Consider the following 13,652-nt stretch of genomic DNA (forward strand, 5'->3'; position numbering starts at 1 on the left):
CCCTGAGCCCCCTGCCACACCCCACACCCCTCCTGCTCCCCAACTTCTTGCCCTGAGCCCCGCCGCACCCTGCACCCTGACCCTCTGCCGCACCCCTCACCCCTCCTGCACCCAACCCCATGCTCTGAGCCCCCTGCCACACCCTGAACCCTGACCCCCCTGCCGCACCCCGAATCCCTCCTGCACCCCGCACCCCAATCTCCTGTCCTGAGCCCCCTGCCGCACCCCACACCCCTCCTGCACCCCAACGCCCTGCCGTGACCCCCCCTGCCACACCCTGCACCCTGACCCCCTGCTGCACCCCGAACCTCTCCTGCACCCCCTGGGCAGAGTGGGGACTTCGGGGAAGGGGCTGGAATGGGGGCAGGGAAAGGGGTGGGAAGAGGCAGGGCAGGGGCAAGGCCTCATGGAAGGGGTGGAGTGGGGGCGGGGCCGGGGGCAGCGAGTGGGGGGGTGTCAGTGATGCGGCCCTCAGGCCAATGCACTAGTCCTCATGTGGCCCTTGTGGTCATTTGAGTGTGAGGCCCCTGCTTTATGCTGTCTGGACTCTGAGGGTACATCTACACTGCAATTAAAAACCTGTGGCTGGCCCGGGCCAGCTGACTTGGGCTCGCAGGCCATGGGCCAAGGGGCTGTTTAACTGTGGGGTAGATGTCTGAGCTCAGGTTGCAGCTCAGGCTCTAGGACCTTGCAAGGTGGGAGGTCCCAGAGTTCGGGCTCCAGCCCGAGCCCAAACATCTACATTGCAATTAAACAGACCCTTAGCCCAAGCCCCGTGCGCCTGAGTCGGATGGTATGTGCCATCTGATTGCAGTACAGACATACCCTAACCAGCCGTGTAGCCAGGTGGAGGGAACAGGGGGAGCGATCCCAAAAAAAGGCGCTTTTAGTCACCCGACAGCACTCCGGCTGCTGGCCTGGGTTTGGCAGCAGGCTGAGCGGGGCCGGTGGCTGGGACCCAGCAGGCAGCAGCGTGCCATTAAAAATCGGCTTGCGTGCCGACTTTGGCACGCATGCCATAGGTTGCCGACCCCTGATCTATCACATAGTCTATCTTGCCTGGATGGCAAGATAAATTGGAATGCCCAAGGGGACTATCTACGACTCTGTGATAAGACTCGCAAAAAGAAAAGGAGTACTTGTGGCCAGAGACCATGAAACAATACCTCCTCCCACCCCACTCTCCTGCTGGTAATAGCTTATCTAAAGTGATCACTCTCCTTACAATGTGTATGATAATCAAGTTGGGCCATTTCCAGCACAAATCCAGGTTTTCTCACTCTCCTGCTGGAGGAATATTTCCAAAATACCTCTGAACAACATACTAACCAACAGAGGCCTCCCTACCAACATTACAAAAAGAAGGATTTTAGGTGGACTCCTCCTGAAGGTCGAAACAGCAGACTGGACTTCTACATAGAGTGCTTCCGCCGACGTGCACGGGCTGAAATTGTGGAAAAGCAGCATCACTTGCCCTATAACCTCAGCCGTGAGGAACACAATGCCATCCACAGCCTCAGAAACAACTCTGACATCATAATCAAAAAGGCTGACAAAGGAGGTGCTGTTGTCATCATGAATAGGTTGGAATATGAACAAGAGGCTGCTCGGCAGCTCTCCAACACCACTTTCTACAAGCCATTACCCTATGATCCCACTGAGAGTTACCAAAAGCAACTACAGCATTTGCTCAAGAAACTTCCTGAAAAAGCATAAGATCAAATCCGCACAGACACACCCCTGGAACCGCGACCTGGGATATTCTATCTACTACCCAAGATCCATAAACCTGGAAATCCTGGGCGCCCCATCATCTCAGGCATTGGCACCCTGACAGCAGGATTGTCTGGCTATGTAGACTCCCTCCTCAGGCCCTACGCTACCAGCACTCCCAGCTACCTTCGAGACACCACTGACTTCCTGAGGAAACTACAATCCATCGGTGATCTTCCTGATAACACCATCCTGGCCATTATGGATGTAGAAGCCCTCTACACCAACATTCCACACAAATGTAGCCATTTACAAGCCGTCAAGAACACTATCCCCGATAATGTCACGGCTGACCTGGTGGCTGAACTTTGTGACTTTGTCCTTACCCATAACTATTTTACATTTGGGGACAATGTATACCTTCAGATTAGCGGCACTGCTATGGGTACCCGCATGGCCCCACAGTATGCCAACATTTTTATGGCTGATTTAGAACAACGCTTCCTCAGCTCTCGTCCCCTAACGCCCCTACTCTACTTGCGCTATATTGATGACATCTTCATCATCTGGACCCATGGAAAAGAAGCCCTTGAGGAATTCCACCATGATTTCAACAATTTCCATCCCACCATCAACCTCAGCCTGGTCCAGTCCACACAAGAGATCCACTTCCTGGACACTACGGTGCTAATAAACAATGGTCACATAAACACCACCCTATACCGGAAACCTACTGACCGCTATTCCTACCTACATGCCTCCAGCCTTCAGCCAGACCACACCACACGATCCATCGTCTACAGCCAAGCTCTGCGATACAACCGCATTTGCTCCAACCCCTCAGACAGAGACAAACACCTACAAGATCTCTATCAAGCATTCTTACAACTACAATACCCACCTGCGGAAGTGAAGAAACAGATTGATAGAGCCAGAAGAGTTCCCAGAAGTCACCTACTACAGGACAGGCCTAACAAAGAAAATAACAGAACGCCACTAGCCGTCACCTTCAGCTCCCAACTAAAACCCCTCCAACGCATTATTAAGGATCTACAACCTATCCTGAAGGATGACCCAACACTCTCACAAATCTTGGGAGACAGGCCAGTCCTTGCCTACAGACAGCCCCCCAACCTGAAGCAAATACTCACCAACAACCATGTACCACACAACAGAACCACTAACCCAGAAACCTATCCTTGCAACAAAGCCCATTGCCAACTGTGCCCACATATCTATTCAGGGGACACCATCACAGGGCCTAATAACATCAGCCACACAATCAGAGGCTCGTTCACCTGCACATCCACCAATGTGATATATGCCATCATGTGCCAGCAATGCCCCTCTGCCATGTACATTGGTCAAACTGGACAGTCTCTACGTAAAAGAATAAATGGACACTAATCAGATGTCAAGAATTATAACATTCATAAACCAGTCGGAGAACACTTCAATCTCTCTGGTCACGCAATTACAGACATGAAGGTCGCTATCTTACAACAAAGAAACTTCAAATCCAGACTCCAGCGAGAAACTGCTGAATTGGAATTCATTTGCAAATTGGATACTATTAATTTAGGCTTAAATAGAGACTGGGAGTGGCTAAGTCATTATGCAAGGTAGCCTATTTCCCCTTGTTTTTTCCTATCCCACCCGCCCCCCACAGACGTTCTGGTTAAACTTGGACTTATGCTGGAAATGGCCCACCTTGATTATCATACACATTGTAAGGAGAGTGGTCAGTTTGGATGAGCTATTACCAGCAGGAGAGTGAGTTTGTATGGGGGGGGGGTGAGAAAACCTGGATTTGTGCTGGAAATGGCCCACCTTGATTATCATGCACATTGTAGGGAGAGTGCTCACTTTGGATGAGTTATTACCAGCAGGAGAGTGAGTTTGTGTGTGTATGGGGGTGGGGGTGGGTGAGAAAACCTGGATTTGTGCTGGAAATGGCCCACCTTGATTATCATGCACATTGTAGGGAGAGTGGTCACTTTGGATGGGCTATTACCAGCAGGAGAGTGAGTTTGGAGGGGGGGGGGGGGGCGGAGGGTGAGAAAACCTGGATTTGTGCTGGAAATGGCCCAACTTGATTATCATACACATTGTAAGGAGAGTGATCACTTTAGATAAGCTATTACCAGCAGGAGAGTGGGGTGGGAGGAGGTATTGTTTCATGGTCTCTGTGTATATAATGTCTTCTGCAGTTTCCACAGTATGCATCCGATGAAGTGAGCTGTAGCTCACAAAAGCTTATGCTCAAATAAATTGGTTAGTCTCTAAGGTGCCACAAGTACTCCTTTTCTTTTTGCGAATACAGACTAACACGGCTGTTACTCTGAAACCTGTGGTAAGACTGTTATAGTGCTTCAGGAGTTCACACTTGTTTTTAGGCTGGTGAAATCTAATTATAGAACATACAACCAGTTTGGGATTTTTGCCCTGTTTTTTGACAGTCTGCCCTGAGGATGGCATTCATGGTCGTGAGCTACTCCAGTCAGCATGACAATAGTAAAGTTAAGCATGTGCAATGTGCATAAATCTTTACCGGACTGGGATCTTAATCTTTAGTTCCTTCTGAAGCTTCTCAGAGCACTCTTTAGTCTCTTCATATGCAAATTTTGTGTCCCAGTGTCCATTCCTTTTTCCAGATAATTAATACATATATTAAACACCTCATACAGCCTTATCCAAAGCCCACTGAAGTAAAAGGAAAGAATCCCATTGATTTCAGTGGGCCATAGATCAGGCCCCTAGTGCAGAAGCAAGGCACCCCATTGTTAACTTTTGCTATGTTGAAACTAGACTGTTTCTTCCTATTGTTTGTTTTCTGTTTCTTAGCAAGTTTCTAATCCATAAAAGTACTTTAACTCTCATCCCATTACTAATTTGGATGTTAAAAGCAGTTCAGGACTTTTCATTATTTAGGGTACAAAACTGTTTCACAATATCATCGGTTGAAGGCTTGTGGCACAATAGGTTGAATGTAAACTTTTCATTAGACAACTGGGTTCAAATCCTGCTGAAGTTATCGACAAAAACTGAGGATCTCATCCTAATTTGCATTTAAATACCATACAAGATTCTAACACTGCACATAAGAATTGCTTTACAGACTTCCAAACGTGCAACAGTTGTGTTTTCTGTGGTTCCACGGCCCAAGAGGGAAGCAAAGGAGAGCAAACAGTGGCCTGAACCACTGTCTTGGGGCAAGAGTTGACTAGCTTCTGAGTTGTTTTGCTGGTACAGCACTGTGAGGGCGGGTCCCAAAAAATAGCAGTCATTTGCCTTTTTTGTAACTGGTTCTGCAAGGTTGGAAGATAACAGGGTGATGCTGCAGGTGGAGGTGGGGTGTCAGAGCTGTGTAAGGGGAGCTGGCACTGCACCAAATGCCCACATATGGTAGCGACTCATCACTTTTGGTAAAAAGCCAGAGAGGGAGGTACGGTATGTTCCTGCAAATGGCATCTACCCAGGCCTGATCTACAGTAGGATTTAAAGGCACAATGTTAGCACGAGCTAACAATCTAATAATTCTAATGTAGCCAACGCGCAGCCCCCCGACTTTAGCCCCACCAGGCCGACACCTTACAGGGAGCGGGCCTTGTTTACATTAGGCTTCTACAAAGTGCTGGCTAACTCAGGCGATCAGCACAATTGAACCCTAGTCCAGCCGGGCCGGAGCCGTCCAGCCTCCGGTGGGAGAGACGCGTCTGCAGCCAGCTCGCGGGGCCCGTAAAACCTGCCAGCAGAGGCGGCCCCGGAGCCGCGGCGGGGCGAGGGAGGGCTGGTGCTGGTTGCTGGGCTGGGTGCATAATGGGACGTGCAAAGCCCCCGAACGGCCTCATTCCACCCTCGGCTTTTGCGGCTGCGGGGGCTGGAGGCGAGTCACGACAACGCCGGCCGCTCCGCGGGGGACGCCTGGGACGGGCTCTGAGTCACCAGGGCGGACCTCGGGAGCCGCCTCACTTCCCAGCATGCCCCGCACCGACTCCCGAGCCGGGCTGGGCCACGGGGTCGCGGCGCATGCGCGTTGAGCAGCGTGACCCGGCTGGGGAAGCCCTAAGCGGCGGCGGCCATTTTGGCGGTGGCTCTCTCCGGCCTGTTCAGTTACCACGTGAACTGTCGCCTGGGACTCGGTGCGGGGCAAGGGGGAACCCAGCGCGGATACGGCGGCCTGGAGGGGCCGGGCCTGGGACGGAAACGAGGAGGGGGCGGCCCGGCAGGGAGTCCCGGGAGGCGGCGGTGACCGAGCAGCTGCAGGAGACACCCCGCCCCCCGGAGCCTCCAAGCGGAGCCGGAGCCGGCCGCGGCAGCAGCAGGAGCGATGCCGTCCGTGAGCCTCCCGCCCAAGGAGAACGCGCTCTTCAAGCGCATCCTGGTGAGTGAGTCGGGCGGGGAGCCGTCGGGGCGCCTGGCCAGGCCCCTGCCCCTGGTGAAGCGTAGGGAGCTGCAGCCCTCGCTGCTTCGGTGGGACGGGACCTAGGGAGCCCCCACACCTCTGCCTGGGCCCTGGCGCCGGCTCTCGTCACCCCCTGCTCAGCTGGTTGCTGCATCCTCCCCGCTTCGGGCTCTGTCTTTCCCCCGCTGCCCCTGAAGAGGACCGGGAGGACGGTCGAAAGCCCCCCTGCGTCCCCGGTGCCTGGGAACGAAGGACTTCTTAAAGCATCCCGAATTCACTAATTCTGTTCGTACAATAGTTGGGGGCCTTGGGATTCCTCTGGGTTTTTTACAAAGTCAGATTTGGGGAGATTAGTTCTTGCTATTCAATGGGGAATGTGTCTTCGGTAGGAGGAAATGTAAAATGGTGAAGGTTTTAGAGTGACTTTTCCTAGACTAAAGGAGCAATTAAGCCTTGTCTACATAAAACATTTTGACAGTTAACTTTCCCTGGATTCTAACTCTGGCCTATGTCAATGAAACAAACTCTGCTCCAGAAAATAATTACTAAGAGTACAAACTAAGACATTGTACTTTCCTTTTAAAGTATGCATAAAAGGAATACATAATTCACTGTACAAAGCAATATAATAAGTGCACATCAGCTTTGATTCAATGCAGTATGAAATTTGATTATAAGGCACTTGGTGTGCATGGAGTATTGTAAGGAGATGGATCAATTAATGAATGATTGTCAAGAGTTTCATGATTAGAGGATTCCCTCTTATCTACTTAATCTTGAAATATCGTATAGTTCTCTCCTACAAAATTTTTTGCAAACTGTTGCACGTTAGTTTAAATTCTAAAATGTTTGTCTGTTTTTAAAGACTCTTAAACTATTATGTGCTCCCAGAGATCAGGAATGTTAAGCCAGATGCTGTAATCTATATGAAATGTCTCAGATTGCAGAAATAGTAATCTGTACCACAGATGAATACAATTGGGTTATGCAGAGAAACTCATTAGAAGGCTGCATCTTATTCATGTTAGTTCAATCTTGTCAATTCTACTGAAATAATGAGAAATATCCCTTTTAATGTACGCATCTTGCGGTTTTTTGTGCAAAACATTCTTACAATCTTATATAAACGTTTGCTTTTAATGTATCATATGTATTCTATTACTGAGAGTTTAGTTGAAAAACACTACATTGGAAATAAATGTACAGAAGTATAGATAACTGCACAATAGTTAACAGTGCAAAGGTATGTATTATCATCATGAAACACATAACTTCAGTTAGTACTCAAGAACAGAAGTCACCACCCAAATGTGGACACAAGTACATTCTAAATCCTTGCTATGTAGTCTCTTCAAACTTCCTTCAAAAAGTTCCTCAAATGTCAAAGTTGTCTTGGCATTCCACTTTGAAAGGTGTGGCTTGGAGTGTTCTGTCATAGCTGGAATTTAGTGAAGATGGCATTAAGGAGCGATAAAGTTTGCTCCGGCTTTGAAAAAGTCAGCCTAACCCAGCTTTGAAAAAGTCAGCCTAATTTGGTCTAGCTCAGAAAACTTGGTTTTAGGCTGAGGTCTGTTCCAGACTAAGCAGATTTTGTTTAGCCTGTTGTTTTTGTTCTGTTTTTTTGTTTGTTTTAACTGGAAATTCTGTTGTCATCAAGTTGTGGGGGAATGTTTGTAACCTAAATAACTTCAGTTCCTGTGTGATATACAATTTTACATTTACATCTCTACACCGATATAACGCGGTCCTCAGGAGCCAAAAAATCTTACTGCGTTATAGGTGAAACCGTGTTATATCGAACTTGCTTTGGCCTTGAGCATTTCCGTTATTAATAGTCACTTCCCACCCCCTGATTGACCTCTCAGAACCCCTGACCCATCCAAACCCCGCCCCCACTCCATGTCCCCTGACTGCCCCGATCCCTATCCCCACCCCTGACAGGCCTCCCGGGACTCCCACGCCCTGTCCCTGTCCCCTGACCGCCCCACCCCCAGAACCTCCGAATCATCCAACCCCCCCTGCACACCCCTCCCCCCCTCATGACCCTCTGCCCCTTATCCAACCCCCCAGCCTGGCACCCTTAACACACCGCTCAGAGCAGCGTGTCTGAGCCAGACACACTGATCCTCTGGAGTGTGCAACCCCGTCCCCCAGAGCACTGCTTTACTGCGTTATATCCAAATTCATGTTATATCGGGGTAGAGGTGTATTTTGTAATGCTCCTCACTCTTTCTGCACCTTTCCGATTCATGGTATTTGAGCCCACGACCACGGTTCACATGTGTAGACCGCTCTGTGGTTTTCTACTTTGTTGCAAAATAAAATAGGTAGATTGAAAAATAAGTTTTTTTCAGTATTCCTATTGAAAGCTTGACCAGTGAACATGTGGAACATGCCATCTTGTTTCAGGTATGTCATTTCTTCGTATATATCAAGAGGTGACTTATAGCTTCAAAACTTTTTCAGCAGACACTGATGTGATCTAGCCTACAGGGTACCCAAAAGAGGCATATTGCCCTTCAATAGATAATATTGTTACACAAAACTTTTATCAGAATACAGAACTATCTAAACTGCAGTTCTCTCGGCTGTTGTAAACTCAGTAGTTCAAGCAGGTAAACTGCCATTTTATTTTTGTAAACAAAGGTTGAAACAGACATAGACATTTTGGAGACTAAACCAATTCTGTATACTTTGGAGAGGGGTCTCATTTATTCATAGTGTTAAGAAAATTTACTCTTAATTCAAAACTTGAATGTTATGCCTTACAGAAACAGGACAAAAAGAAAAGGAGTACTTGTGGCACCTTAGAGACTAACAAATTTATTTGAGCATAAGCTTTCGTGAGCTACAGCTCACTTCATCGGATGCATGAAACAGGACAGGATCTCATCAGTCTGTTGGGAAAATAATTTACCTTTTAATCTTTGGAGGTTTGGAGCAGTTGTCAGTTTTTTAAAACTGTCAGGATCAAAAATCTGTTACAGAAATCTTTATGTAGAAATCTGCTTGCAAACCAGTTCTTCCACTTATCTGTGTCTGTCCTATCACTGTTTGCTAAAAGAACTGAATAGAATAAGATTTTCCTAATTTGCTCATAGATGTATGGCAGTTTTACTGGGAATGTGCTCTGTCTATAGCTCATTTAACATTTTGGCACTACTGTAATACAAACAATCAAGGCTTGAAAAATCCACTCACCCTACTCAGTATGAGTAAGAGAGACTCTCCAAGGAAGTTACCACTTTCTGCTGAACTTAAGTTCATTTTTGAATATGTTTCTCTAGCCTTTAGAAATATGAAGGTATACAAGTGCAAACCAAGGTTAATTCACTGTTGTCTTAAATCTGCAGACAGAGCGCTCCAGTACCTCTGCTATTGCTCAGGGCTTCCACAGGGTGCAGAAGAGGGAAAGTGGATTTCCTAAGTTGTCACTTTTCACTGTTTCTTTTTGATCCTTGTGGGCATCAGTGAAACTGACATGAATTGGGTATATTTCATTCAACTGTACTTGGACAAGCTATGAGCAACCTCAGAGGCTAACACTGGAGCTGTTTACTGAAAGGAGGACTCAAATTGGGGTTGAGAAGAGGGAAGAGTAATAAACACCCCTTTCACCAGCCAGAAAATTGCGGGAGGGATAAAAAACCATACACCCCCTTTGCGGTTGCTGGTGAGTTGTAATGTAATGGAGAAATGCACTTTCCTTGGAAGGAAAGGAGAAAGTGGAGTGAAGAAAAAGACAAAGAAGTTAAAACAAAATCAAGGCATGTAGGAGGAAGGACTGGATGAGTTGTAGTTTACAAATGACTGGTGAATTTTACAGGTTTTTGGCAAATATTCAGTTAATACGTATGCTATTTAATCAGCTTTCGTGGTATGACTAGCTGGTCAAATACAACTCAGCAAAGGTATTTAGATTAGTACTAATTTGATATGTCAAATATTAAATGAATGCTTTTGTTTGACCAGACCTTGTAGTTACATGCATTTAGTGGGGGAGGGGAATAAACAGAGAGCTGATTTGCAATGATAGTTAAATATGGTACATGATATTACAAAACTTTTTTATTCTTTCAAATTGCAGAGGAAATAACTTTGGGGAACAATATCCTTTTGGGAAAGCATGGTGTCACATGTACTTTTCACCCTGGCTAGTATCATAGGCTTACTAGGTGTAAGGTAACTTTTTTGAGCCTCAAATATAACAATATTTATTTTCAATTTTGTAAAGAAAACATTTTCAAATGAGGAAATTACACCTAGGCCATCTCTACTATAGGGATTATATTTTTCCACTGCTTCAAAGCTTTGTACTAGATGTGCTAAAATAAGTATCATATCAAAAATATTCCAAGTATGTGTTTTAGATCTAGTAGTAAGTACATACTATGTGTTGTTCAAATATATTCTTTTATGCCATGCAGCAGCAACCTGGTCCAAGATTAAAGATTGTGATAATTCCAACTTCTAGTGATAACCCACTGAGTTAATATGCTATACACCAACGATGATGATTGCTACACCATAATGTTACTTGAGTATGCTGAACTCTGTAGTTTAACTCTATGGATCACCATGCTTCAAATGGGTAGGGATAACAAGATATTACTGTATTGGTTTCTGGTTTTTCCTGCTAGAAAGGGCATTTTACTAATATATCTTTCCAGTAATTAGGTGGAAGTATGGTCTTGTGGTTGAGGCAGTGGGCAGGAACTCAGACCTAGGTTCAGTTCCTGTCTCTTACACAGCCATGTTTGTGACCTGACTGCTTCTGTGAAAATGGGAATATTATTTCCCTACCTTATAGGAATGTTGAGGATCAGTTTATTAGTGTTTGAAGGTCTTGGGGACTACAGGTCATGTAAGTACTTAGGTAATTTAATAAGCTTGTTTACCAACTGAAATCGCTGTCTAGCATCAACTGTATCATGGATTTTATGCACAAAATTCCCTGCTCAAAAGTTCATAGTATCTATCATCATTTGATTCTCTGTTTTCTTAAGTGTGAAGGAAAAGACCGTTGCTTGTGATCAAAGAAGCTTCTACCTAAGGCCCTTACCTGTAGGAAATAGGAAAAATCTCCTAGTCAGCCATAGCTGTAAATATAGGAATTTAGGAGCAGATATGAATTTAGCAGAACTCGGAGATTGTGCATTGCATTACAGTCTGAAGTGGGGAATAGTCTCAGTGAAGGAGATACTGTACAAAACTGGTTGAGTTTGGATCTATCATCTGTCAACAAATACTACCTTCTCTCTTGCTCCAGTTGAATCTAACCTAGCAATTTATGTTCCAGTACTTTGGTGTCAGAAGGGTCTGCTGGTTTTGCTTCTGGACATAGTCAGTTTAGATAACCACATTGATTTATTGTGTGTTATCACTTTTAAATGTGTCACAGACATTGAATAAGAGCAGTAACAAGACTGAACTTTTCTGGACTTGGCAGATTCAGGTTCTTGGAGAAGGTGACCAATCGTGCATTGCTATTCTTATGGTGATTCTGTTCTCAGACCTAACATGTTTCCATCTACTTCTGTGAGAGTTTGCATTTGAGCTAGCAGAACCTTGTAATCCATGATGTTGAAGAATGCCAACAGATCTAGTAGTATGGATCTTCATTCTCCATTCTGAGAGAGATCATCCATCAGTGCTACCAGTGTGATCTTTGTGCCATATTCAGTCATGAAGCCTGTTTGAAAAAGATCTAGAGTATTGGATGGAAGTCAGCTGTTGTTGTTTGGCCCGCTGCCACTTTTTGAATAACTTTTCCAAGAAGGAGACACTAAAAATAAGGCAATAGTTGCTAAGGTAGTTGATGCTGAAAGATTGCTTTTTGAGCAAGAGTCACACTTCCATGATTAAGGATTATGAGGAGTTTGTCTTTTGTCAGCATCTGTTCCTCACTAGATTTCATCAACAATGAATGGAGGAACAGTTCAGATGTTTGTACAGATTCTTTCTATGCCACCACAAAAGAAACATCCACTTCATTTCTTAGACTTGCCTGAAGTTAGTTGGTGGGGAGGGGAGGGAGATTTTTTTCCACCAAGTGATTCCGGTGGACCTGTGATACTTTCAGTCAGTCTCTTCTGAGGAGTAAGACACAAGGTTCTTTGCAGGTGGAGGATTCTTTACTAGTGTAGACTACTGGGACTAGTGTAGATTGCTGGGACTGTTTGCGATCCAGAACAATTTGGTCTGCCAGGATTTTTCCATCAGTGGCAGAAGACTATTTCTTAGTGTTTTATCTCTATAGCATAGGATTAATCAGGTAGTTTGCACAGCTGGTTCAGATTAAACACATCTTTCTGCTGAGGTGCTCTAATCTCCAATCCTCCATTTTATATATGTCATTTATCATTGAACCAGGATCCCCTGTTAGGATGGTGTGGGGGTATCAGATGCCATGGGGCCACTGTGTTATTTGGTAGGGTCAGGGCTCAAAAAATTCACTTGCTCATGTGTAGTGGTTTTCATATCAATGTCACCAACTTTTTCAGAATCTTGGGCTTGTCTTCACTGCCCCAGGGAGCTTGAGTTAGTACACTGGAGTTACTCCATTTGAGCAGTTAGAGCAGTGGTTCTCAACTTATTGACCATTGTGGGCTGCATATGTGATCCACAATGTGTTATGTGGGCTGCATCCAATACTACTTGTATGGCCCTGAGGATGTCACATGGGCCGCAGCTGTATGCTGTTTGCGCCGCAAGCAGGACGTGTGCCGCAAGTTGAGAACCACTGAGCTAGAGTGAGTGACCACATTGCAAAACACTCAAGATACACTGTGATATTAAGAGTGACTGGATTAGCAGCAGATGATTTATTGTAACTTGAGCTACAGCGTCTCCACTGCATTACTAACTAGAGATTCTTGTATGTGGATGGAAGTCGGGCTGGGGCAAAACTCAAGTTATAGCTTGAGTTAATGATGCAGGGAAAACAAGTCTGACACTTTCATTTAAAGAAAACCTAGTCTTTATAGTTGCAAAGAGATTGTTCCCAACATGACCCAAATGTAAACTGTTCAAGTATCCTCTTCCTATGATACGTCATCACTGCAAAAAAGTGTGTTCTTAACTCTCATTAGCTAACACATGTCAACTAACTCAGGTTAAAATAGAGGTTAAGGGCTTGGCTACACTTACATTTTATAGCGCTCTAACTTGCTGGCTCAGGGGTGTGAAAAATCACCCCCAGGAGTGCAGCAAGTCAGAGCGCTTTAAAGCGCTAGTGTAAACAGGCTCCGAGCACTGGGAGCCGCGCTCAGAGCTAATCCCCTTGTGGAGATGGATTACCAGGAGCGCTGGGAGACGACGTCTTTCCCAGTGTTCGCGTGGGACCACACTTGCACTTCAAAGCGCTGCTGCAGGAGCTCTCCCGCGACAGTGCTTTGACCTTTCCAGTGTAGCCATGCCCTTAGACAGGGCAGCGCTGCTTTTAACATGGATTAGCAGCTCAAATTCAGCCTAAGGCTGCTGTTTAGGCTTTAGCTCGAGTTGCTAACCAGAGTTTAAAAATGTGACCATGTCT

General features: G+C 45.9%; 1 protein-coding gene across 2 annotated transcripts in view; it reads left to right on the plus strand.

The window, feature by feature from the left end:
- Positions 1-4,828: 4,828 nt before the first annotated feature.
- NAA15 (N-alpha-acetyltransferase 15, NatA auxiliary subunit) overlaps positions 4,829-13,652 on the plus strand; it is a 61,228-nt gene continuing 52,404 nt past the window's right edge. For both annotated transcript variants that reach the window (XM_037897227.2, XM_037897228.2), the window contains exon 1: positions 4,829-6,097. In XM_037897227.2, the coding sequence (XP_037753155.1) occupies positions 6,044-6,097 (54 nt within the window). In that variant the 5' untranslated portion in view covers positions 4,829-6,043. The remainder of the gene's footprint in view (positions 6,098-13,652) is intronic.

Source organism: Chelonia mydas, chromosome 4, assembly GCF_015237465.2.
Source record: "Chelonia mydas isolate rCheMyd1 chromosome 4, rCheMyd1.pri.v2, whole genome shotgun sequence".
Classification (NCBI taxonomy): Eukaryota; Metazoa; Chordata; order Testudines; family Cheloniidae; genus Chelonia; species Chelonia mydas.